Source organism: Pipra filicauda, unplaced genomic scaffold (genome assembly GCF_003945595.2).
Source record: "Pipra filicauda isolate LSUMZ 115617 unplaced genomic scaffold, ASM394559v2 scaffold192_size1418226_pilon, whole genome shotgun sequence".
Taxonomy (NCBI): domain Eukaryota; kingdom Metazoa; phylum Chordata; class Aves; order Passeriformes; family Pipridae; genus Pipra; species Pipra filicauda.
Genome location: NW_024104301.1, coordinates 383931 through 410025, shown reverse-complemented (window position 1 = coordinate 410025; position 26095 = coordinate 383931). Strand labels below are relative to the sequence as shown.

Below are 26095 nucleotides of genomic sequence, written 5' to 3'. Positions count from 1 at the left end.
AGCACAATCACCAAGAGCCAAATCCTGCCTGAGGCAGGACAGTCCTGCTGAAATGCAGGTACAGAGTCACTTTTATGGAGAATCTGCAGGGGCAGCAAAGGCTGCAGCACCTCTGCTGCCTCCCCAGAGAGCTTCCTGGGTCACCCTGCCCCTTAATAACAAGAATAATTAATTAATGAAGTGGCTTTTGTGTAAGTCAGACAATGAGAGGATTTCTAACACTTTGCAGAGCTCGTGCCAAATTCCCGTGTCCTTTGGAATAGAAGTGAAGTGGACTAAATATGGATCCCTGGTCAATCCCCAAGCCAGGATAGTGAATGTTACAGCAACACTCACCACCATCACACTGAAGCAGGTATGTAATTAAATTACAGGGTTTAAGATAAAACAAAGGGCTTGTTTTCCTGTGTGCCAGTGACCCAGATAATCTCTTTATCTGAAGGCAGCACTTCACATTTATTCCACCCAACAATTCTCTTCCAGCTCAAACACAGCTGTGGCTGCTTGCCAAAACCCTTCAATAAAAATCCATACATCATTAATGAAAAGAAACATGGGACTGTATATGGAAAAAAAAATTTACAACTGACAGGTGAAAACGTAACCCAGACCAAATAAACCAGTCATACAAACAGAAGGCTGAAGCTAATTCCTGTTTGTATTTTCATTGCAGCTTCCCTCAGGAAGGGAAAGGACTATTCCTGTAACAAGTTCTGTTGTTTTCACTGACATTTCCTCACCTGCAGAGCCAGGCTATAAAGCTTGGCCCACCATTAACATCAAGTTACCCTTTGATTTTTTCTACCCATTTGTCTAAGGTAAGCATTCATCAAAAAACCCCCACATTTCTGCTTTTTGTGATTTTCCATCCAAGGTTTACCCAGTCACTATGATGGGCCATGAGTTTCATCTAAATTGTAGATAAACTGGGCTAAAATCAGTCAAAAGAGAAGGGGTGAGACCTTGTGAGGGTTCTCAGAAGGGTTAAAAAAACCCACATTAAGTAGAAAGTTCCAAATTATAACTCACTGAGAGGAAAAAGGGTCCAGATATGAACTTGCTGGTCAGCACATGTGCAGCCACCAGCCTTCCAGCACATCAGATCCGTTCCCTGCCTGTGGGGGCAGGAGGGGAAGGGACCCAGCACAGCTCCAAAGGAAACCAGGCTTCATTATCCCATAACAGCAGAGTTAAATTGCTAATTAAAGCAATCATGTGCTATTAGATAAGGCCTCTGCTTTATCTACCCCCATACATGAATAAGCCACATATTTCTGGCTATTTCCCCACCACCACTAATTAATTACCTTTCTTTAAAAATCTGAACAGTTCAGTTATGCTTTGAGCAAAGCTCAGTGGCCCTTCCAGCTGAGTCTGCCTTAAATCCATTGGAGACACCTTTCAGAATTCCCACTCATCGAATCTGACTCTCCAACTATCAAACAGTGTCTCCACGGGGACCTTCCAGTACCTGCAAATGCTCATGTTGTGCTCGAACACCAACCTGATCCTTTAGAATTTGCTTTTTAATGGCTTTTCTGGAGCCTGACTGTTCCCAGCAGTTCCACTCACCTACATCTGTTCTGACATGTTCCAGTTCTTTTAACACCTTGATTTATGAGCTGTGGAAACAAAGAACTTTGTAGCCCAGTGAACTGAAAAGGGAAGAAGGGATGAGAAAAGCAGTATCAGACCTGGGACCTGCTGGTGGAACAAGGCTCTGTCTGACGTGGGGTGGCACATGTTTGTCTCTATTTTGGGGCTGATTTGATTGTCAAGGGAAGGAGTGGCCTGTTGGTGGTTTTGAAACAAATGTTATATAAATAACAAAGTGGCACAAGCAGCAACAGAAATGAGGAAACTACCAACAATATGAGAAGAATGGTTGGCAAAGATATGTATATTGATGATGAACAGTCAGCTGGTGGAGGAGAAATTCTCTTTTCAAGCCTGAGTTCTTATCATTTCTACTGCAAGTTCTACAAGATGTTGCAAACAAAGAATGGTATCACAGAAAAAATGAAATTATTTTAAATAAGTGGTACTTCTATGGGTGTGTAGCTTGTAAAGATGTGTCTTTATTAAATTATTTTGCAATTTTGACTGTACAACTGTACAAGAAAGGGGAAAAAAAATTGTTGTTTACAGGGACTGTGTGTAATTAATTTTCCAGCAAAACTCTTTTTGCAATCTCAAGGTCTGATCAAAGTGTGGTCAAATAGAAAATGTTTATAGACAACACAATGCAAGAGGAAGTAAAGAGACAGAAAAACCTTTCAGGTCAAACTGGTGGATTCCAACACTGCACTCTCCAGGCAGAATTCCCACCTTGGAAAACTGGCCTCCTACTTTGGCTGGCTGAGGAGTCCGTGCTGCTTTAAGATGTTGTTCAGCCTCTCGATTTCTTGCTCCTGTAGGAGACAAAAAGTCAAATCATTAATATCCTTAAAATAGCTCCCCAGATTCCCACAGATCTTCCCACTGCTGCAGGAAAGCAGGACAACCTGGCTAAAGGAAGTAGGACAGAGAGAAACATCACTCCTTGGAGGAGGAGCAGCTCAGGGAACTTGGGTAGGGCACCCCACACTTTCCAGTGAGGAAACCATTCCAACAGTGCCAGCCTTGCACAAGGATCCCAGGCAGGTAAACTCAAATTAAAAGTGGCTTTTTACCTTCTCTACACAGCTGTGTTCCAGTTGTTCCAGCCTTGTTGCAAGTTTCAGGTTGGCTTGTTTTAACTTGGACACTTGTTGTTCCGAGCGGGTCTTCACCGATAAAATTATTCCTGTGGAACAATTCCCAGGGGATTTGCTTTACATTGTAAAACAGCCACGAGCAGAATTAACAGGACACAGGGTCTGTGCTCAAGGAGTTAAACATGTTCCTCTCCAGTTTAGGTTCTGTCATCTTCCAACCACCCTTCCCAAGTGCTTTTCTTAATGAGGAGGATTTTAAATCAGCCACCCGAGGGATTCGGATGGGGATACTCTGCTGGGAAGAGGCAGAGCTGAATTAATCACTCAGACTGTCACTCAAATCCTGAATTTGAATGTACTCCCTTGGCAGAGCCTGAGGGGGATGGAGCTGGAAGCTTTGTTGTGTTTTAGCAGGTTTTAGGTGTAGTCAGGACCTGCTCTGACAGCAGAGCATAGCCTGGGGCTCGTGCCCTGGAGCTGATTGCTGTGGCCTGGGGGAACAGGACATGGAACATCCCAATGGATCAGGACACGGCTTAACCCAGTGGAACAGGACATGGCACATCCTCAGATCCACCAGGTTTTGGCTTCACCTTGCCCAGCTGCATTAAGGACACGCCATGTCTCACCACGGCAGAGGTGTCACTTCTCTACAAGCACCATTAGGTGATGACATGTGAACTCAGCCCCCACACTAAAGGCTTTTTCTTGCCATCCTTTTCTGAGGGGGGAAAAAATAAATCAGCCTGGTGGGAGCACGAAGAACATCCTGTTCCTCCTCCCCGACACGGCTCCTCCGGAACAACGCACAGGAGGCACTGGGGGGTGTCTGGTTCTCGTGCTCCAGGCAGCAGGTTTGGGGTTTTGGGGTTCATTGCTCAGGGGACAAAGCATTATTTGCATTGGTAACATCTACCAGTCCCCAGCTGGTGTAACCCAGTCCCTGCCAGGGGCACTGAACCGTGCCAGGCACAGACACGGCGCCCGAGCGTGGGGCACGTTCCCTTTGTTCCCTCTGTTCCTCCAGCAAGTGCAAAAAGCTGGTGAGGAAACCAGGAGCAGCCAAGAATAAAGGGATTTTCTTGTAACAGCAACCCTGTTTTCTGCTGTAAGAGCCCGTGGCTCCCAGGGCTGCAGGCAAATCCAGTTTCTCTCTGACTTTCACTCTGAACTGAGAGAAGCCACAAGCTGCTCTCACATCCTCCCTCCCTCCGGCTGCTGCCAACCAGGCACGTTCTCCCCATCCAAAGGGCAGTGAGGGCTGAAAACAGACACAGCCCCAGCCATCCCCTCCTCTGATCCCTCTGTGCCAAATACAGAGCACTCACCAAACCTGAGCTGGAGGCACAGGACAGCAGTTGGGCTGAGGTTTCACGCAGGAATTAGAGATAATCTCATCGCTACATTTTTTGGAATCCCAAAATTCCTTCCCCAAGAAGGAAGAAAGTGTTTCCAGCTATACTCTGAATTAACATCTATTTGCAACAATTTACGATTTCCACAGCAAAGTCACTTAAGTCTGATTTCTATTTTTTTTCTTTTCTATTTCTCTTTTTATGGTAAAACTTTTGAATCCGAGCAAGAAAGATCCAGGGTGAGACAAGGACATTTCCTGCAGCATCCCTGGAGGGGATGGAGGAGTAGCAGCAGAACAGAGCATTAAATCCTACTCTGCTGTAGAAGCAGATGCAGGAAGACAGGGGCTCCCCTGTTAAAACATTGCCAGAAGGATCCTATAGTGGAAACTTAGGATGTGAGCCATCCTTCTCCAGGATGGACAGCCAGAGTGTGTGGCAGGCAGTGGTGCTGGGAAACTGGTCCAGGAGGTGTGAAGAGGAATAGATTATGAAGTTTTTTAGGGGGAATGTCTATCCCTGCTCCAAAGAAATTGCAGCCTGACTCTGGCCACACTCCAGCAAGGAAAACCACAGGGGTGGAACTCCGAGTTCACCGGGAGAGCAGGACCACGGGTCTCACAGATGGGTGTGAGGAGAGAACAAAGACACGAGCCCAGGTAATTCAGGGGAGGTGACAAATCCAGCCCCTGGCCCAGGACACCCCCTCACCCACCGTTGATGATCCGGGCCACCCTCCAGAGCCGCAGCAGGATCAGGAGCCCCACGGCCTCGAACTCGTGCTCCCGGAAGATGAGGACGACGTCGAGCACGAAGGACACGACCACGACCACCCCGTCCAGCACCTCGAACTTGTGGTGGAAGAACTCGCGGCGATACACGAACACCTTGAACCCCACCTCGACCAGGAAGATGGTTAAAATGGACAGGGAGAGGTAGTGGAAAACCTGGGAAAAGGCAGCACAAGCTGAAGGTAGGAAGCGGGAAACCCCCCTGTGTGCACACGAGCAGGGCAGGATGGAAAACCTCCGCTGCTCGAGGGCACGTCTGGTTGGGCTCTACAGGGAGAAGGGCTGGGGACTTCTGCTCTAAAGGACAGAGTATGTGGCAGCCTGTGGTGCTGGGGAACTGGTCCAGGAGCTGTGAAGAGGAGCAGGAGGAGGGTGGTGGGAGTGATCCAGCTCTGCTGCAGCCCAAGGAAACCCGAAGCTGCTGCAGGGACTGGCATGAGCTGAGCCAGGTCAGCCCCACACACCCCTGTGAGCCCCTCCTTTGTGTGCTGGGACCATCAGGTCGGCAGGGCTGGAGCTCCAGGTCCTGCCTTGCCCAGCCAGCCTATCCAGGGGAGGCTCTGAGCCGCCAAAGGGAGGGAAATCACTGTTCATGGTGACATTTCCCCACACTTTACCTTTGGGGTTATGTTATATTTGTCCGGATGGATGATTTTCAAGTCCATGAGCAATTCCCCAAGAACCAACAAGGCATCCAGGATCACCAGCCAGACAACCCCAATCTGTCAGAGGAGAAGAACCAACATGAATCCCCTCCCAGCACAGACCACAAGAGGAGCCATTGTGGCCCTTACAGCTGAACACACCCCAACACCCACAGCCCTGATTCAGCTGGTTGTGTTTCATGGAGCTTTCCATTGCTCCCACTCCCCCTGGATGGTGGGTTATTCCTGCAAAGTCCCACTCCCATGAAACCACCTGGCTCCCCATAAACCCAACCACCTCCCAGCCCTTGATGTGTGGAGCTCGAGACGGGGAGCACGTGCTGGTGCCGCAGTGACCCGGAGGCACCGGGGCCTGTCCCTGCTCAGGAAACACCTGCACCCACGGGAGCAGCTCAGCTCAGCTCCCACAGCACAGCTCAGCCAGGGGCTCACGAGCTCAGCCTCGCTTCCTGAGCTCCATCCCACACCTGCCCTTGGCCTGGGCTTGTTCTGCCTCACCTGAAACTTGTGGGAGCTGAAGAGCTTTTTCATCATGTCCTGGAAGGAGATGTGTCTCCTGGCGGGCTCCACCTTGATCTCCGAGTCCTGCTGCTTGTCCCCATTGTCCTCCTCCTCCTCCCATTTCTGGTAGTCGTTGCTCCACTGCACGGGGTCATCGCCCACCACCGTGAAGTGCTTCAGGTACCTGGACATGGCTCTGGGTCAAGCTGGCATCACCCTGCCAACTGAGGGACAAGAGCAGAGCGTCACCTCCCCACTCAGGGTGGACCAAAGATGCCAAATCTCCCGGTTTCACCCCAGGGAGGGGACAGGACCGTGACCGGCCCAGCTGACGGGAAGTTGCTAAACGCTGGGACCGCAGGTTTTGCATCACCTCCCCCTCCCCCGGCACCACGAGGAGCCCCCGCCGCCCTCCCCAGCCCTGTTTGTGCCCCATCTGCTGCTCCACAACGAGGAACTTCCTCACGAGTTTTTTCCAAACTTCTCCAAGCAAAGCATCGATTACAGGAGCAAAAAAGCACCAGCCCTTATCTGGCACCTTGTGATGCAGGTGGAGGCAGCTGCCCTTGTGTTTCTGTTGGACACTGATCCACAGAGGCTGTTGGTCAGAAGCCAAGGGGAAAAACAGCCATGGTTTCCCTTCATTACCATCAGGGACCCCTGTTACTTCAGCCTTTGCAGGTAAATCAAACAGGTGATCCCCACGTTTCAGCCTGGCTGGTGGGTGACACTGACCTCCCCATCTCCTCTCCCTGCATCCTCCAGAGCCGACCTCATCCTTGGGCATCCCAGTTTCAGCCCATCCCTGTGGACACCCTGTGAGGGGCAAGACCACCCAAGTCCTAATCATTAAGGCCACACTCCAGCAATGAAAACCACACGGATGAAACACCGAGTTCGCTGGGAGTGCAAGACCCGGGGGTCTCACAGATGGGCTGAAGGGCTGCAGGAGAGGCTCCTGCGTTCCCATCGCAGCCCCCCCAGCTCTCCTTCCTCTTTGGGCAGCCCGGCGAGACTGTGTGGCCCACAAACCCTCCGAGATGCGCTCCCGCCGCCAGCACGACCCCCATCCCCACTCCGCTCCCGTCCTTTCCCGGAGCCGCCCGGGGGGCTCAGCACAACCTCCCCCGGCCCAGCCCGTGCTCGCCCTGCCCTCGGCTCCCGTTGGGCTCCGCTCCCAGCGGCGGTGGTGCCGGAGGGCGGGTGGGCTGCGGCCACTCCGTCACCTGCCGGGAGGACGGAGATGGTCCCTCGGTGCCGCCACAGGGGCAGCACCTTCGTTCTCCGTCCCCGGGCACCGAGCGGAGCCCCGCGGGGAGCGGCCCTGGGCATCGCCCCCCGGCCCCAGCATCGCCCCCCAGCCCCGTGCGGGGCGGCCCCGGGGCCTGGAGCCGCCGCCGGCGGCGGGTGGAGCGTCCCGGACCCCGGGGCTCCCCGACCTCCCCCATCCCCAGCCTGGCGGAGCGGGACGGAGCCCTGGGGCGGGGCGGGACCCCGGGGGAAGGACGTGGCGGCCCCCGCTGCAACCCCCCACCCCCGGCCGGCACCCACCGCGCCGAGCCCCAGGGACGCCCCGGCCGCCCCCCGCTACCCCCGGCCCCGTTCCCCTCGGTCCCCGGTACCGTCCGTGCTCGTCCCGGCTCTGCCTGAGCCGCCGCCGCCGCGGGGCCTCCGCGAACCGGCCCCGCCTCCCCCGGACAGGGGCGGCCCCGACCCCGCCGCCTCCTCCCACCGCGCCCGGAGGGGCTCCAGCGAGTCCCCCCCATCCATCCCCGGGTCCCCCATCCATCCCTAGGGTCCCCCCCATCCATCCCCGGCGGTCCCGTCCGACATTTCCCCTTTCCGCAGCTTTTTTCCCCCGCTCAGGAGCTGCCGGAACAGGAGACGCCGCCGGATGGAGTTTAAACTTTTTTTTTTTCCACTGTTTTTAAACTTCTTTTTTTTTTTTCCTGCCCGACACAGCGAGCAAAGCTCCAGGACGGTGGGAAGTTAAATCCTGAGTCTCTGCCGAGCTCAGAGCGCGGCTGCTGAGCAGGGACACAGATCAGTCTCACAAAGTTGGTGGAGGTCCAGGGATTATATGAATATAAAACCCAGGAATCAGGCCTGGTTTAATCTGCCTCCATTTATAGGCTCCTGTTTGGTCAGAGGCCTCTTCATGTTTAGGGTTCCACTCTGGCTTCCAAAAACAAGCTGTTTTGGAAATGTCCTGAAAAAACCATCAGCTGTGAAAAGCACCAGGAACCCACCTCTGAGGCATCTCTGCTACAACAAATCATAAATATTTCTGATTTTCTCCAAGTAATAAACATCTCTCCAGTTTTGCACTTTTAAGAACCCCAAGACCCTTTTGGGAAGGGTTTCCTCCCAGAGAAACCCTAAAACTTTTCCTGGAACCTAAGTATTTTCTAGCACCTCATCCCCGAGTGCACAGGCCCATCCCCATCCTTCTCCCTGGGGAATAAACACAGGTAACACCCTCCTGGAACTCCAAATGCCCCATCCCTCACCCTCCCCCCAAAACACCCACTTACAGAGCTGAGCAGAGGAGTGGGACAGCAAAGGCACAGCCCTGGAGCCGCAGCAGGGAGGTTTGTCCTGGGGGTTTCCAGCTAATTTGGGCATTTTGGTCTCAGCTGAGTCCAATAAACACCAACACAATCAGCCAATGGTGGAAGATCTGCACCTGAGGCTCTGCAGATCTGATCCCCTTCTGGGTAAGGACTGTGGATTTTAAGGAGAAAACCCCACCAGCTTCTGCTTCCCTATGAGGGACATGTGCCCAACCTCCCCACCCCATGTCCCCGGAGACCAGAACAGGTCTGAACACTGCAAGGAAAATGGATGTTTGGTTGTTGAAGTGCTCCAGCCTGACTTGACTCCAAGCTGAAAGCCACAACAGCCCTGACACATCCCAAAGCAAACCAGGAACAGGCAATGGTGACCTGTGTGGAAAAACAGCCTTTCCACAGCTGGATGGCAATGGGGACACTCTTTATTTTGAAGAAATTAGAGGAACACGTCACTGAGTGATACCCAAAGCAAGGGAGTGCCTCAGATCTTACCACTCTTTCCAGAGCACAAGACAGGGACTGAGGAGAACTTGGGTTTGTCACAATCTCCAGCTACCTGTATTGTTATGGAAAAAAAATCAGGAATCAGCATCTACTCCTCCTTCTGTCCCTCCACTGATTAAACAACCCAACCCCAACAAACGGGCATAAAACATGTCCCTGAGCTGTCGATCACAACCTGCAGTGGGATCAGCAGCTCCTTCCCTTCCCAGCCCTGCAGTGGGACAGGACCCGTCCACCTCCACCTGCACCCTGGGAAGCTCGAGGTGCATGACCCACCCCCAGGGAATGCAGCTGGGCAGAGAACACAGCCCAGAATTGGCACCTGTGTCACCGAAACTGCCTTTGAGGAGAGAAAACAAGTCACGGAGGACAAAGGTGTGACACAGCCCGTGCAGCAGGGCTGGGGAGTGAGGGGTGACCAGGCACAGCCCAACTCACTACAGCAGTAACAGACCACAGGACATTGTACAAGGAGGGAGAAAAATTACAGAGCCCCAAAGGAAACCACAAGTGTGATTTAAAAGGTGAAAGTCTGTGAGAAACTCTTAACAGGTGATCTGTGACACGTGATAAAAGGAGCTCATCGTGGTTAGCAAGAGGTTTTTGATTAATTAGCTGCTGTAGAGGGAGGGGGAAAAGGTCTTCAGAGCAGGAAAACAGCTCTTTGATTCAGAGAAATACATTAAAAAATAAAATCGTTGGCTGGGTCTGGCCAGAAAACTTATTTGTGTCAAGAAAGTCCCACTCACTCCGAACGTGGAGGGGAACTGGGTGGGACAGCAGGACAGAGCCATGGGGGATACGAGCTGGGCATTCTGCGACAAACTTGTTCCTCAGGGGATGCAGCAGCACTGCAGCTGTTGTGGTGCTGGGAACAAGCCGCCTCCTCTGAGTGCTGAACATCCCACAGCATTTTCCACAGGGCCACAAGGGACCCAGGCTGTTCTGGGCACACCCCTCACCCAGCAACACCAACCCACCAACCGTGGCAGCCGGCCCACACCAGCACTGATAAAGTTTACCCAAGTTCCCCATTTCACCAAGAACTCAGTTCTCTAATTATGAACCAGAGGAAAATGATCTTGCCCTCAGCTCTACCCCTCCTCTCAGAGCAGCACTTGTGTTCAAGGCCAGCCCTGCTCAGTGCACACAACAATGAACACGAGCCCAGCGTGGCCTCCCACGCCCGTGTGCGGTGCCGCGAGCACAGGCTGTGACAACACCAGCTCTGACACCGCTGTCACCAACACGTGTCACTGGGGGAGCTGCACCCCCGGGGGGGACCCAGAGCTAAACCCAGCATTGCTGTTTAAATTCCCCCCTCTTGCAGCTCGGACAAATCCAAACCGAGAATCCGTGGGTTTCCAGAACAATTTATTTCTCTAAGTCAGGCCCTTGGAGAGCAGGGCCTAGGTTGTGATAAACCAACACGGAGAAGATTTAACAATTTCATCATTTAATAAGTGATTTTCACTACATGGTATTGTACACTGTCATCTGTTCAAAAAAGATCAACAGCTTTTAAAAAACAAGATTCTGTGAGAGATTTATATAAACTGGTGATCAAGAGTAACACCTCTGGTTGGCTTATCGAGTTTCTGGGTTTCTTTGTAGAACAAAGTCTTTAGGCTGAAATGCACAAACCCCTTCCAGCAGATCCTGAGCCATTTCTGTCACTCCCAGAGCCATTTCTGTCCCTGCCCTGGGACTGCTGTCTCAGCACTATGATCTGCTCCATGGAACACAAGGAAACTGTACAAATGTGTTCACTGTGAGCATGGACAAGTGTTTATGTGCTATTTCCAGCCAGGACTTCCTTTTCTCTCCAAGAGGAAGGTGTGGATGGGAAGCCCGGCCAACTCGGCAGGGGGGTCGTGTACAAACGGGTTTCTAAGCAAACTTTGGCTTCAGGAAAGAGACACAAACACTTAAAATAATGGCTTTAATTGTCATTTGAAGTATAAGGAGAGGACCGTGTGTCTGAATTAAATATACATCCTACCAGTGATGCTGGCAAGGTTGAAGGTTATTCCTAATGTCAACAGCAATAAAAACTAGAGACAAGACAGTAAAAGAAAAGCAATCCCTTTAAAACAAAATTTAACGTAAAAAAAAGTTCACAGTGGTTTGTATAAACAGTATGTAATCGCTGACAGGAACAAATCTCTACTCTCACAGCACACGAGTGCCCTCTTTAGATCCTAAAGAACAAGATTTACACTACTCATGGTACAGTCCCAGCAGCCGTGCCTTACCCGGCTGGCAGGGGATGCTGTGGAGCTGTGCTGCTGTAACACCGACAAAAAGGGGACTTTGAAACTCTTTTCCTGGGAGGGACAAAAGTCTTTCATTCGCTGTTACAACCAGCAAATGCCATTCATCAAATGGAAAAGGAAAACCACAAACACGTTATCTATTTTGAGCAAGCTGAACAGCACAACATGACAGGTTTAAAAATGGAGGTTATAGACTATGATACAAGTCCCAACAAGGCAGAGCCAAGTGACTATTTCTTGGCTTGTTTTGTGATCATACCCCTGGGAGGTGTTACGGGTCTGCTGGAATTGGGCTTCTTCTTCTCTGCAGGTTTCAAGATCTGAAAAGACAGTGGGGTCATTTAGCAAAAGGCTTTAGCTGTTTTCCAGTCAAATTTCCAAATTCAATAATTCACTCAAAGGTGTTATATGGGTCTTCTGGACAGGTCTAAACGTGCCCAGAATTCCCTCTCTTTCCTGCTCTGAGCTAGGCCAGGGCTTGGAGCAGCTGATCCCAGAGCCCACACTAGTAGGACCAGGCTGACAGCCAACAGCTTTGCCTGGGTGATTTAATTCCAGGGAAAACAGTTCATCTAATCACACCAGCACAGGCTTATCACATTTTTGAAGACGTGACTGCAAACACTGCCCTGTCTACATGTGATAGCTGTAAAGACTTATTTGGAACTATTATTGGTTTTTAACAATAAAGCATTGGTGCAAAATTCCACGAATTTAACATGTGACCTCACTAACTAGGAGGTAAAAACGTTTAGCTACTGTACCTGGAAAGAGCACATTAGTGTTTCATCCACACTCATCATGGCACCCGCGTTATCAAATTCTCCACAGTAATTAGGGGCAGAAAAGAGAGTTACCAACTGCCTTTTTGCAAAAAACTCGTATCCGTCTTCAACAACCTTTAGAGAGAAAAGCACAAGTGTTAGTCTGGGCAGATTCTTCCTGCCAAGGTGCAAAGCAGCTTTACCAGAGGATGTGTTTAAGGAGCATGGGTTCCAAACTTTTACATCAGAACAGGAACATCACAAGAACCAGTTCAGCAACAGAGTCCATTAGCATTGAGAAAACCCTTGTTCAAGAGTCACAGTTTTTATGCATTAAAGAAAAATGTTCATTACAAGGGCTGTTAAACACTGGGACACATTCAGAGATCCTCACAGATATTTACAATTTGGCTGGACAAGACCCTCAGCACCTCGGGCTGAGCACGTGTGTGCAGGGCTGGACCAGGTCCTCCTGAACCTAAACTATTCTCTGTTTTAAAGTACAAAATGACAATACCTGATGAGCTCTACATATGAGATCCAAATCATGTTTATGGAGAAACTTAGCAACCACTTCAGCACCAAAAGTGAAGGACACTCCTCTGTCATTTTCACCCCAGCCCAAGACATCCTTGTCAGGGTCAGACCACAGGAGGTCACACAGGAGACCTTGGTCTGGTACGTCAGTGGGCCGCATGATTCGTCTGATCTGCTCCATCGACTGCAGGTCTGGTGACAAACCTGTCAGAGGTAAGACACACACACACACACAGAGTCCACATGTCAGTCCAGCTCTGCTCTGCAGGACTGACGTGTTCCTTCAGGACAAAAATACTCCGTATTCCAAGTGATTCACCGCTGCCATTTTATGCAGTTCAACGGCGACATTAAACTGGCATTTTTTTAATCCAGTGTTTGTTTGAAGGCATTTGTAACAGAAGACAAGTCACTTCCTAGGAGATTTACTGGAAGCAAGATAAGCAAAGCCATTTCCATGTTTTACAGGATTACAATAATCTCAATAATATTGTGCAAGTGTCTGATAAAAGAGCTGTTAAGTAAAAGAGGCATTTACACCAGAAATCACAGGGTATGTTTACTGTGATGATCAGGCCTAGTAAGATGAAATACAGTATCAAGCCAATCTCACATCGTTTTTCACTGATGTGTGTCCCTGGGCAACTGTAATGGCTGGCAAGTGATAAAACATTTAAGGTGCAGTACGTATTTTAAGCCCTCAAAAAGCTGCACGGAGCAGGTATCACAAGGCACAAGCCCATCTGTACAAATTAAACCTGCCAGGTCGTAGAGGGCTTTGAGCAGCCTGACCTGGTGAAAGACATCCCTGCCCGTGGCAGGGGGTTCTACTCAGTGCTCCTCAAAGGTGCCTTCCATCCCACACCACTCTGATTCAGAACAAACTCCTAGTCAGAAGTCTACAAACCCCTACAAGGATATTTTACTCTTAAGGAGAGTCTATTAAACACATGTTTTAGTGGAAAAGGAAAAGCAGATCATTGTGTCCGAGGCTACAAAACTGCCAAGCTCTGTGATTCACAAAACTGACACTCATCAAGCCCAACCCTTCCTCCTACAGGGGCCAAGGAAGAGAAAAATCCCTGAAGTTTTGAAGCTTCAGCAATGTAAACATGAAAATGCCACGACTGATACTGAGTATCCAGTTCCTCAAGTATCACCTAAGGACACGACTTACCCCCGTGACAGCAGAATATTTTCTCATCCACAATAGCTGCAATTGGTAAACAGTTAAAACAGTCTGTGAAGGTTTTCCACAGCTTAATATTGTATCTTCTCTTACCTAGAAGAGATTTGGGAGAAAAAAGTCAATATGTTTTCTAACACCACAACCAACCTAACATGGCTGCCTTAAGTTTACTGAGACTTGCAAAGGTCAGCACAAAAGCCTATACACAATTTATCTTCTGACACCCACTGACTTATTTCATTGCTTCAAAGACAGTTGCAAAGGTCTCTCACTGTGGTAGAGCTCTGAGAACAGCACAAGTCTGTTCAACTGGATGACATTCCCCCTTTGGTAGCCAGGCTCTCCAGTCCCAGTTTTGCTTTGGAAAATTATCCCTTAGAGAATTTCAGAAAATCTTGCCGTTTCCTTCAAGGGAAGACAGCAATTCTTGAAAAGCAGATTTTCTTTAAAATTCTGCTTTACCATATAAAGTCACTCTCAGCAAAGAAACGGGACTGAAAAACGAAACAGGGACTGAAAAACGAAATTGCTACAGTTTTACGAATTTCAAAAGGACTCTCCCAACAGATACAAACCCTGAACATTTTTCCATCTATGACTAAGCCTGTGATTAATCTCTGAAATACCACACACATCTTTGTTTCCTCACTGGAGGAGAACAAGACATGGAGAGCACATCTTGTAAGCTGCAAGCCAAGTATGTCGCACCACACAAGTTGTGACGTGCTTCAGCGCACAGTTAATTTAACAGTATCATCTCCTCTATATCATCTGGATTAAGTCATATCCTTTGAAACATGAACATACATTTCTATTTCACAGCAAAATTGCTCGTTCTGCTCTGGTGATGTCTCTGTACAGCCCCCATCAGACCCCCCCGGCAGAGCCAGAGCCGGTGACGGCACAGCCACACCGTGTGTGTTCAGAAGGAGTCCAATGGTGCCAAAGAAATACCAGCACTTCCTTCATCACCAGGCTGACACACTGCTCCAGGTAACACCTCCTGCAGCTGAAGGCACCCACTGACACACCAAGGAGCTGGTGCTCAGTCCAAGCACGGTCACACTGATGGCTGCACAGCTCTGCCTCGTTTAGGAAAGGGGACACTGGTTTTGGCCAAAGCAACAGCACAGGGTACAGCAGGGCTGTATCCAGGGAAGGGCCACGGCTGGGGGTTCTTTTTTAACACTACAGTGTTACAGGTCCTAATAGGAAATAGGTGTCAAGCACTGTAACATAACCACAGCAAGACCAGCCCTCCCAAGAATACAGCACCACCCCTCAGACTGAAAGAAAGAGATGAACTGTTGTGAAGAGCACATCAAGTTACATTCTCTCATCTCTCATTAGATGACCTTATCTTCTGAATTTTACCACTGAGAACTGTTAGTTAACATAGCAGCCAATAAATAAAATTACCCAGTTGGTTGCTGATTTGTATGTGAGGATCAGACTCCCAACAGGATCAGGGAAAGGACACACTTCCCTTCCTAAAATGGGTTAATGGCCCCTCTAAAGAGCACATGAGAAGGGGCACTGCAAATTCAGAAAGAACCATCTACCTCTGCAACACCGGCACCTCCTCCCCTGCTGTCTGCAGCCAGAGAGGCTGTTACTGCAACATCTCTGTTACTCACATTCATCATAAAACCCATAAATTCTATTGATGCTGGCACATTCATGGTTCCCTCTGAGGAGGAAAAAATTCTCTGGGTATTTGATTTTGTAGGCCAACAGAAGACAAATTGTTTCTAAAGATTGTTTTCCTCTGTCAACGTAATCTCCGAGGAACAGGTAGTTGCTTTCTGGTGGAAAACCTCCATATTCAAAGAGTCGGAGCAAGTCATAGTATTGTCCATGGATGTCACCTGCAACGAGATTCAGACACAGCACAGAAGTGACCCTTCACTACCTTCTCTGATTTATTCCAGAGAACATTATAGATGCTTCAGAAAGAAAAAAGCTTGCAGTTACATGCTGCCCATAATGTACTTAAAATTACAGTAAATATATGTAAGATCATCTCATTTTAAGTTTGACATCTATGCAATGCAATGGTTAACAGCACAAAGAAATAGCAGGTAGCTACTTAAAAATGTTCCCTTGTATAAAACAAAATGAAGGTTCCAAGAAACCAACTGTGTTTTCTGGAAACAGTAATTCAAATTCTAGCAGTGAAGCTGCATCAAAAATGAAATTGGTATTTCTGCCTTTAGTTTAAATCATGGGTTTGTTTCTGACAAGCAGAATGCTAAATCATGATTTTAGACTACCCATGTTATAAATATTGAACAAGCTGCTTCAATTTGAAGTAAGTCCTCAGTGTTAGAGTAGGATAAAATACTGTTTGCTAGAAGCTTTCAAAAGTGCATTTACTGAGGCTTTTATGTTGACATTCTTCATTCTTTTCGCATAAGCAGACATGTACGTGTGTGCAAAATGAGCACTGCTGTCTGCAAGCGTGGTGAAACCAAACTAGAAAGTAATTCCAAGAAACGGGACAGAAATTTAAGTTTGCAGCAGGATTTTAAAATATTGTCAACGCTGTACAGCAGCTACAATAAACTACTGCAGTTCCTCACTGTTTCCCCTTGTTCAGAATGGGCCAAACGTCATTTAATGGATACAGAAACTCCTTTCCAAAACTTCCTGTGAATCCCTTCCCCAAGACCTGGTGAAACTGGACCAGTTACTTTTTGGGTTTGGAATATTTTGGTTCCTGCATCAACTCCCACATGTCACCTCCTCCCCATTCCTCTGCCCTAGGTATCCAGCAGGGTTTTATTTTCCCTTTTGCTACAATTACTTATTAGTTCCACTGTTAGTAAGTGAAAGTAGCATCCAGTATTTGTTCTCTAAGGTCTGCATTGACCTGACACAGACCCAAAGACCAAACCAAAAATCACAGTACTCACCACAGATTTTCAGGGGAGCTTCAAGTTCTAGCAGAATAGGCTGACTCAGAAAGATTTCTCTGGATTTCAAGCACAGTCCTCTAATTTCATTCTCTTGGAGTTGCACGTTTTTGCCCGGTTTTGATCCTCGCACTGTCAGAAGGAGTCAGAAGTCAGTTATCAAGAGCAGCAACACCCCCAGGGTTCTGTTAAGAGCCTGACTAAATGCCAGTGTAGCACTCTAGGAGAAGGTACCAGGGTAGGATGAGGCTGCCGAGGTGAAACACAGGGCCATGCTGCAGGGAAAGGGGAGCGTGTCTCTTCCAGGCCTGTGTTACTTTCATTTAACAGAATTCATGGCTCAACACTTCCCCCCTTCAATGTCACATTTTAAATAGCAACAGTTTAGTTCTATTTAGCTATAAACCCAGCTCAGACAATGTGACTATATATATTTTATTCCTTTAACGAAGCAGTTACACACTTGAAAGCTGTCTGAACCTGAGAAAAGGGCGACTGCCATTGGATCAGCACAGCACAGCTCAAATGTGTGAGCTCCCCTAAACCAGCACAGCACCTGGCCCAAGAGAGTGCCCATAAATCCTGGACTGCCCCGTTCTATGGTGTAGATGCAAAGGTGGAAGATAAAGGAGCACATGACTGGAAGGTCATGACTATAGTTAAGGAAACAGTTTTGGATCACAAAGACAAAACATCTCTCCTTATCACTGCCTTTTGAGCACAGTAAGACAAGTGAGCAGATCTATGTCCCACCCCCAGGCCACTTCACCCTCTCAACTCCCCTCCTTCACACCCCTCCATTATCTCTTCAATCTCCCCCACTGCAACAATTTATAATAGTTGGTTCCCTTTTATGTACATTAAAGTCTCCTGCTCTGGACAAGGACGACAGACTGGCCTGAACAAGTTTCACACCCCCCTTTGTGTTGCCCAGAAATACAAAGGACATTTCTACAGCAGCAACTATGGCTCAGATGGCACACAAGAGCATTTATCAGGGTTAGGATAAGACTAAACAAAAACATTTCTGAGTATGCCATTAGTGGTGAAGATTATTTTTATTTGGCATCAAAACCAGAAACATGGAACACTGATAAAGCTGAAGAGGAAAAAAAGCAGTAAGAGCAGCAGTCATTGTCCATGATGTAACCCACTGGTTTAGCTGTATCAAAGCCAAAGGAGCTGAGAGCTTGAGCCTCAGCTGCCTGGAAATGCTCTGCCAACACCTCCAGAAACAAAATCACTACACTGGTAAGGCTGCCCAGTTAAGGTGACTTACTGTGAGTAACTCCTATTGCACTGAGACTGAAGAATCTATGCCCCATCCAAAAAGGTTTGGTATTTAATTGCAAAAAAAGCAAGCAACAATCCTTCCAAATACCTATGCAGTATTATCTTCCTGAATTCCTAAATAACCTCTTCGCCAGCTACCATTTCAGCCTGTTTAACCCCAGTGAGAGATGTGGAAGGTGCAGATGACTCAAATCCCTGTACTGCCACTGTGGGCCTTGTGCTGTGTGGAGCCAAGTGAGAACTGCAGCAGGAAGGGCGGGGGGTGCTCGGGGCATGTTTTGGGAACAGCACGAACAGACACAGTTGTGTTCCAATTCCTCATTAGCACAGAAGCTTCCGACTTCTACGCAAGCCCCTGATCAGGAGCAGAAATCATTGTTCAGTCAGTGTGGATCTTACCCAGACCACGAATAAAATAATGACTGTGCAATATCCATACATAAAATCACGTGTCAGATACAATCCCTACCAACCCTACAGTGGTACTGCTAAAACAGTTCTTCCCCGACTGCCAGAGACCCCAGGCACGGCGGCACCAGCTGCCCTACAGAACCACAACACCCTAAACCACACAACCTGTCCTCAAACAAGCTTCCAAATTAAACCTTAGTTCAAATTACAACGTATACTGACAGTGACATGATTGTAGGTCAAAAGTCATGGCTTTAACACTGTTATCTCTCAAGCAATACGTGCTCCTTTATTCTGGAATTACCACTGCACTTCATGGCTTCCATTAAAATATCCGAAGTAATGAAGCATAAAAATGGAAGTTAAATCTTTGTCACAGCAGTTTATCACGCATGAGGCTTTTCATCTACACAGTCATTTTTTCATCCATACAGTAATTTTCCAAAGACTCCTGAGCAACAAGCAAGTCACTCAAAATGCCAAATATCCAGAAGCTATAAAGAGCAGAAATTTTTAGAATTAAGAGTTAAGCTCGCTGAATTATGAATGTAAAACTGATTTCCCCCTAATCCTAAATTTTACCAGCCACCTTTGTTTTCAAGATAATACAATATATTTGTATTTAGTTTTACGAGAAGCCAAAAATCTGATTTTCCATGATTTTGGTCATGTTAGAAATTGCTAAAACTGAACCCTGTATTTCACATCCATAAATTAAAAAGTACAAAATATTATACAGACTATGTAATGCACTGAGTCACTAAAGCTCATGAATAAAGCATATGCATTAATTTTTGCTAAAGATTAAATGAGGATCTGAAAACTGTTTCAGACACAGGTTTTCTAAGTTTCTTCAATACATTTTCGTTGAACTGGTATAATCCTCATGCTGTTTTAGTCACCTGCTTCTAGAAAACCGTGACAAGATGAAAAGGTGCTCTGCTGCAGTTCCCAAACTCAGTAGGACAGTTTGGTTCAGCTCTGCCTGCCAGTGACATTGTCACCACTGTGTCCAACAAGGAACTGGCACAGAAGAAATGAGTGTGTTCAATTCCTTCTAACATTGACCTGTATATCCTGAAAAGCTGGGAAATAAAGTGGGTTTGGCTTCAGAAGAATTGAATATGCAGAACTGCATGTTGGTTTGAGGAATCTGTATTTTTAGTGCAAAGATTTTCTCGTCCACAATGAAAGAGCTGGCACAGAAATGCAGGATGTTTAGTCTAATGACTTCTTAAAAGGTTTCTCTGAGTCTTCAAATTACTCAGGTCCTCTAAGAAAGGCAAAAATAATATACTATGAAAAATCTGTTTTTGTTTACAGTTTCTTTTCTCTGCTTTGCATCAAAACAAGGCAGCTTGCAGAGACCAGACAGTACGATACTAATTGACAGCTTGGTCATAAAGTCAAAAGAGCAGCTCAATAGTCCTGTACAGGCACATTTGTTCTTTCAAAGCACAAAAAATAACCTCTCAGAAACAACAGTCTGGAGCTGACAGTGAAACAAGCTAAAGATTAATCAACTGGGGAAAAAAGTCAGCCCATTTCAAGTAGTATTTTATTTGTGTCTGAACAACTGCTGCAGTATTTCCAGACAGCAAAATATTCCCACCCTCTTTTAGGCAGAGACGCTCCTGTTCTTAAAAATAATTTCTTGGGAGCCTAAATTTCAGTGTCCAGCCTGGGCAGCTTCCTAACAAGTAAAATCTTTTCTACTGTACAAGTATGAGAAGTTTTGGAAAAATAAAGCTCTCCACTGGATGGAAAAGACTACAGAAAACATCCCTCCCTGGAACCTGGAAGATCTCTAGAGAAGTACTGCCGAGAACACAGGTCCCACTATTAAAACTAATGTTGGCTTCCAAGACAAGGACAAAAACTGCCAGAAAACAGCAACAGACACCAGCTCTAAAATTAGCGTATTATAAACGGTGCAGTACGGCAGGCGCCCAGCAGAGGGGGAAAAGGAAGGAAAAGGAAGAAGAGCGAGAACTTAAGGCACCCCTGTCATTTTGGTGAGAGCAAACAGAGCGAGTACAGAGCAAGTACAAAGTGTAGCTGCAGCTGCCAGGAGTTACAACACCACCTGACATCCAGGAGAACTGTTCTACATTTCCTCGGGAAGGATAAATGGGTCAGGAACTGACTGTTGTAGATCTCACAGAGCACAGACTCCTACCCCACATCCCCTCCCTTTTCCAACACTCACTTTGGTGCCACAGTCCTTTACGTCACTCAAGGTTATTATGAAAGGGATGATAATTAGGAAAGTATTCGAAAATAGCAGAAAGTTCAACAATGCCAGAAATTTCAGTGATCCAAACATCTCATTTCCCTTCAGTGCTGCATTAAAAGAAGCAGCTGAAAAGCTGCCAATTGAAGTGAGAAAATTAACCTGTCCTACAGAAAATGTTTTAGGGAAAACATTCTATCTGCAGGTCAGTTAATTTTTTTGGCTTATTAAACAAGTCTCTCAGTTTTACCATATTTTACATTAAGATGCCTGCAATCCCAGTGACATTTCCAAAAATACTGCAGGTTGGTTTTAATCTTTTTAGCAGCTCCCAATGACAGTTTCACAGTCAGTTTTGCACCACAGGCACAAAGGGAATAAATAACTTGAAAGTGGTTGATGTAAAAAAGGTTTTACTTTACTGCAGGCACTACCAGCTTTGATCAGATCACTTCAAATTCAAAACTGAAACGGAAAAGCAACTCCTCTGTAAAAGCCTCTAAAAAGAAAAAGTTCCAGTCTGCTTTCTAGTATGTCAGAAGTTCACAGCAGTGTTATCAAATGGAAGATTCTGCCTGACTGCAAATTTTTCATCTTGTAATGTACTTCCCCATGCAGACAGATGGAGAGCAACAGGTCACAAACACTGATCACAAACACTCAGAGATGACAAATTCCTCCACTTCACTGCCTGGGCAACAAGCACTGAATTTAACAGACTTATTTGAATCCATGGCACTGATAAGAATCTAATCCTCAGTTCTGGAATCGAGAGTTTCTATTTCCCACTCTTAGAAACTGCTGCACCACAGCAGGAAACAATTAACATTAAGCTACACAAACTATGGAAAATTATATGTTTAGAGGTCAAAAAGTGCTGCTTGTCTACGAGAAACCTCATCACAGCATCCCAACTCACCCACAAGTGAAACGTGAGACATTTCAGGTTAACATCTCTGAGAATCAGACTCCCATCTCAGTACACAAAGCTAAAGAACAAGCAACCCCCTGCAGACCCAGTTACTGCTGTATTTAGCAGAAAGGTGAAGAAGAATTCAGAGAACTGTATTGGTAAGAAATGGTCTTCTCTGTTGTCAGCAAAAGTTTATCCATGCTCTTTAGCTCAACTATTTTTAATAACTCGATGATAATCTTCCCCTATTTAAAGCAAATTAGAGAGAGTATGTCCTTGACAGCTCTACACCGGGCTTTACTGGGAATAGAAATCTGTGGGTGTATAAACAGAAATGTTTGAGGATTTAAGAGTCTTTTTGCTGATTTTAGTGCACTAACCAGGATTTCAGCTTTCAGAATGGCTGCCACCATTCTATCCTTGCATGGCTTTCTGCAGAGTAGCCTCCATTCATCAGTTAGTTTTCCCTTAGTGCTTGCAGAGGATGCAGCACAGGAAAGATTTTCAGAAACACATTTCAACTTGGGTTCACTTATGTCTGCTGACATTACTGTTATTTTACCCTGTTATTTATCGTTACCATGGTAGGACTAATGCACTTCAATCTTGTTTTCTAAATATGTTACTGTGAGCTCCAAACCAGACCCTACTTATCTGCAAAAGCTGCCAACTCACTCGATGAAGGAAATGGATAAGGGGCTCAGGTTATAGGAACACCACCTGCCATGACACAGAAAGGAAGCCACACTCACCCTCAGGGAATCGGGATTTGTCACTCATTCTTTACTGGGAGCTGAGCAGGAATTCTGCCATTTCCTGGAACCTTTTCCAAGACCATAGAGGTGCCACTGATTTTTCATCTTACAAGGAGCTTGTTTCGGATCTTGTCTCCTGGGAGTTTTGACTCAGCACACACACAGCTGCAAGCTCAGAAGCACACTTGCTGCCCACAGCACTCCTGCCAGAAGGGCAGTAATTTGCTCTCATGTTTGTCCCTTCCTATTCCTCAGGAAAGTGAGTTATGTCCATCAATATTCAAGCCTTTATCCACTCTCAAGGACACTTAGGAAACATTTTAATATTCAGTGCAGGATATTATCAGTTACTATATTTTAGAGGCCTTATTCTTGTGATTATTACAGTTACTAAAAGTGACACCCTGTACTCGTGAGATTGCTCCCAGCAGAACATAACTCTCGTTAGTAAAGAAGGGAACAAATATAAATTCAACTCCAGCAAAAACAGATCAGCATGTTCAGTGTTTTAACTGATCATTTTTCCAAGGTTGAGAACAATGTTACTGATGCTTTTTGTGACATTTCAATGCCAAACAGCTCTGTACTATAAACATGCAGAGCAAGAAAGACTCTTCAAATATTTACCTAAGAATGAGAAGCTGAAGTATATACTTCCAGGCCTTTTAAAGAACAAACTAATCATTTCAGCTAGCCAGCCTAATGTGAGTGGGAGAATATCCACTATGTGGGGGGAAAAGTAAGAATAACATCATTTGACCAGAGAAATCAGGATAGAGAGCAACTAAAATCCCTCACAAATACATTATTAATACCCCATATTAAGGACAAAAGCAAGAGTAATTTATTATTCACCCTTCACTTTGCCTCAACCATTAGAATCACTGCTTCTTCCAACAGTGCAATGCTAAGGCATATGATAAAACAAAAACCTGCCTGTGTTTGCTCATTGATTTCCATTGTTTTTCCAAGTATCTTCTTAATACTTGGATTTGTTACCCTTAAAAAGGGATAAGCCCCCTGTTCATACCCTTTACATTTCATAAGCAAAATCACCTAAAGCTAACCACTGTAAAAATATGTAAGTATTTAAGGTTTGAAGAGAGCTAAAATGAAATATCAAACTGCTCTAAAATTAAAGCTTGCACAAGGATTTCAGCAACTCGGTTTGTGATCTGATTATTAAACGAGATTTAAAACAGTGGTTTCATGCTTGAGTATGATTTTAATCTGTGTGCAACCTTGTCTGAAGGGGAGATCACTTGAAACAGGGCTCAGGTATGGGCACATCACACTTTGTAAACTAACATTAATCAGTGGTTCTTCCAGAACTGCACTGAAAAAGTATGATTTGTTTGCTCTAAATTTAAATAGGATGAGAATTCTCACACATGCTTCAAATATTGTTCCCCCTTCCATTTAATACCCTGCAGATCACCACCTTGGAAGCTCCGTCCTGTCACCTACCTGGCCAGACCTTAATAATTTCAGGAAAAGGATGAGTCAAGTTAATTTTAAACAACCCAAGACAATTGCACAGTGATTTGCACAACTTAACACTCTATAAAAAAATGCAGTGTTTGCTAAAATGCACCATCATTTTAGAAAAAAAAAACAACTATAAAAATGACACTGTCACAAAGGTCAATCACTACTCTCTGTCTGGCAAAGATGTTCATAACAGACATTTAATAAAAGCAAAAAAAAGCACTAGCACAGGTCACTAACACTGGTAATTGTTTCAAATATTGAAAGACAATCATTGCCTCAAGGAATCCAAAATCCCTTCTGAAATATTAATAAAGGACAAAAATTAATTTCAGTTCTGGCAGCTGATGCAACCTCAGGTAACATCTGTAGCTGAAGGAAGCATCTGCTAAAAGATGTCAGTAAACCTTCTGAAGCCTGATTTACAAATTCTTATCTGCTCCAAAAGTCTAATACTGATATAAACTGGGTAAGAACTTAAATTATTGACACCGTATATCTCACTACTTTTTGAAACTTAACAAAGAGGAATAATTCAAAATCATTCAAAATAATCCTCTTTCTAGGATTATTTTATTCCATCCTTTTGATATTAAGAATTTACACTTTGAGAAAATGGCACTAGGGAAAATCAGTAAGAATTGTAACCAATACCTGCAGTAAAACTGGGCATGTATTAATATGTCACCAAACATATGACATACAAGACCTGACATTTACAAGTTGTACTACTGGAGTTTCAGGAAAATCCTGGTCTAACTTTATGAAGGGAAGTCTTTAAATAATTGAAACCAGGGGAGTTTAAATTGGTAACAGGCAAACCCCAAAACGGATGAGAGGAAAAACCTCATTTACTTTTACTTATTCAGTAATCCCATAATTCATCCATAGGATTTTTAACTCCAAATAATTTCTAGAATAGCACTCTTGTTCCTCTGCCTGACCTTTTGCTATCCAAGCATTACACAAGCAAAATCCTGTAAGAAGGAAAGTGTGTAAGAAAGACATTTCTTCACCATTTGTCTCAGCAACATTCCAGATGACTTTCTGCCAAATGTTAAAAAGTTAAATCCCTGACCAAGCTGTTCAAGTGTGAGTCCAGATGAGATGCCTGCCCTGACACACATGAAATGAGGCTGGATCAGCAGAGCTTCCCCCTCTGAATAATTATGATTTTCCTTGATGCCTGGAAGAGAATTTTTCACCGGTGACTTCTCAGCCTTTTGACCTAAAATCAGTCAACCCCAGTCCAGTGCTGACCCCCTGCAAGCGAAAAAATGATGCTGGAAACACCCCCTGCTAAGGTTTTCCTTTGATTTAGGAACTCCCAGGCAACTCTTTTCACCCCCAAAGCACCAGCAATACCAGACAATAAGCCCTTCCACAGACTGTCTGAAAGACCAAAACCCAACCCTCGATTCACACCTAAAACCCCACCATATGTTACGAGTTAAGAGCCAAAATCCTGTGGCAGCGTTAATGCGAGCAGCTAATCAAAGCTAAACCCAGGGTACACGGCAGATCCCTCCCGACTTGCTGAAAAGCTGCCGAAACACTCTTTAAACACGCTGGGTCTTATTTCCAGAGCCCCCCGACTGCCCAGCCGAGCCCTGACCCCATGTGCATGTGCGAAAGGCAAGGAGAACGCTCCCGGCTTTTTAAAACACCTTCCCACGAAAACAATACTGAATTAAGCATCCCCTCAGAGCTGCAGGGGGACAGCCGGCTGGTCTCAGCATCGCACGGGGGGGATCGGGAGGCAGAAACACGTCGGAAACACGCGGGCTGAGGGGAAAGTTGGGGCTGGGGGGGCAGAGCCGGGCGGGGAGGCGGCGGCGGCGGCGACCCCGGGCAGACAAAGCGCCTCAAGCCCCTCCATTTTGGTGCCCCCTCAGCCCCCGCCGGGCGGGCGGGACGCGGCGCACAGGCCCGGCCGCCACCCCCCCCACACACACCCCGCCGCCCCGACCCTCACCCTCCAGCAGCCGTTGGATGATGCTGTCGATGTTGAGCTTGTCTATATCCGCCATCGCCTCTCAGTGGCCGGGCGGAGCCCTCCCCGCCGCTCCGCTCGCGGCTTGGCCGGCCCCACGTCTCTCTCCTCGTTCTGTCTCGTTGTTGCCCTTCCTACTGTGCGCCTTCCCTCGCGCTCTCCCTGTCCCCCCCCCCGCCCGCCCCCTCAGCGCAGACCCAGCACCGAACAAAATGGCCGCCGTCCCCTCCGCGAGCGAGCCCG

General features: G+C 46.6%; 3 protein-coding genes across 8 annotated transcripts in view; 1 reads left to right on the top strand and 2 right to left on the bottom strand.

Annotated features, from left to right (window-relative positions):
- Window positions 1-9809, top strand: part of TCTN1 (tectonic family member 1) — a 21971-nt gene extending 12162 nt beyond the window's left edge. Inside the window, exons 13-15 of one of the 4 annotated variants that reach the window (XM_027739743.2) lie at window positions 230-355; window positions 674-818; window positions 4280-9809. In XM_027739743.2, the coding sequence (XP_027595544.1) occupies window positions 230-355; window positions 674-817 (270 nt within the window). In that variant the 3' untranslated portion in view covers window position 818; window positions 4280-9809. Of the gene's footprint in view, window positions 1-229; window positions 356-673; window positions 2681-4279 lie in introns of those variants that run through there. The other 3 variants (XM_027739740.2, XM_027739741.2, XM_039380339.1) reach the window with 3 other exon arrangements.
- Window positions 2055-7711, bottom strand: HVCN1 (hydrogen voltage gated channel 1). Of its 2 annotated transcripts, none has more exons than XM_027739747.2 (6): window positions 7631-7711; window positions 6006-6232; window positions 5460-5564; window positions 4767-4998; window positions 2673-2785; window positions 2055-2411 (listed from the first exon to the last, which is right to left on the bottom strand). In XM_027739747.2, the coding sequence occupies exons 2-6, from the start codon at window positions 6198-6200 to the stop codon at window positions 2346-2348; spliced, it is 711 nt and encodes a 236-aa protein (XP_027595548.1). In that variant the 5' UTR covers window positions 6201-6232; window positions 7631-7711; the 3' UTR covers window positions 2055-2345. The 2 variants fall into 2 exon arrangements, with proteins under 2 accessions (XP_027595548.1, XP_039236274.1); XM_039380340.1 differs by lacking the exon at window positions 7631-7711 and adding an exon at window positions 6547-7267.
- On the bottom strand, window positions 8986-26095 carry PPP1CC (protein phosphatase 1 catalytic subunit gamma). 2 transcript variants are annotated; one of them, XM_027739746.2, is made up of 8 exons: window positions 25835-26095; window positions 16767-16898; window positions 15489-15719; window positions 13840-13944; window positions 12643-12866; window positions 12126-12260; window positions 11621-11681; window positions 8986-9137 (listed from the first exon to the last, which is right to left on the bottom strand). In XM_027739746.2, exons 1-8 carry the CDS (start codon window positions 25887-25889, stop codon window positions 9121-9123), a joined length of 960 nt encoding a protein of 319 aa, XP_027595547.1. In that variant the 5' UTR covers window positions 25890-26095; the 3' UTR covers window positions 8986-9120. The 2 variants fall into 2 exon arrangements, with proteins under 2 accessions (XP_027595547.1, XP_027595546.1); XM_027739745.2 differs by lacking the exon at window positions 8986-9137 and having other exon boundaries at window positions 10443-11681.

Coding starts and splice junctions, on each gene's coding strand:
- HVCN1 (XM_027739747.2), bottom strand. CDS start 6,200: ATGTCCAGGTACCTGAAGCACTTCACGGTGGTGGGCGATGACCCCGTG. Junction 4,999..5,459: donor AATATAACATAACCCCAAAG/GTAAAGTGTGGG, acceptor GCCTTTTCCCAG/GTTTTCCACTACCTCTCCCT. Junction 2,786..4,766: donor GGTGGCCCGGATCATCAACG/GTGGGTGAGGGG, acceptor ATTGTTCCACAG/GAATAATTTTATCGGTGAAG.
- PPP1CC (XM_027739745.2), bottom strand. CDS start 25,889: ATGGCGGATATAGACAAGCTCAACATCGACAGCATCATCCAACGGCTG. Junction 15,720..16,766: donor AGCTCCCCTGAAAATCTGTG/GTGAGTACTGTG, acceptor ATCTCGTTGCAG/GTGACATCCATGGACAATAC. Junction 13,945..15,488: donor TTATGGGTTTTATGATGAAT/GTGAGTAACAGA, acceptor AATCTCTTCTAG/GTAAGAGAAGATACAATATT.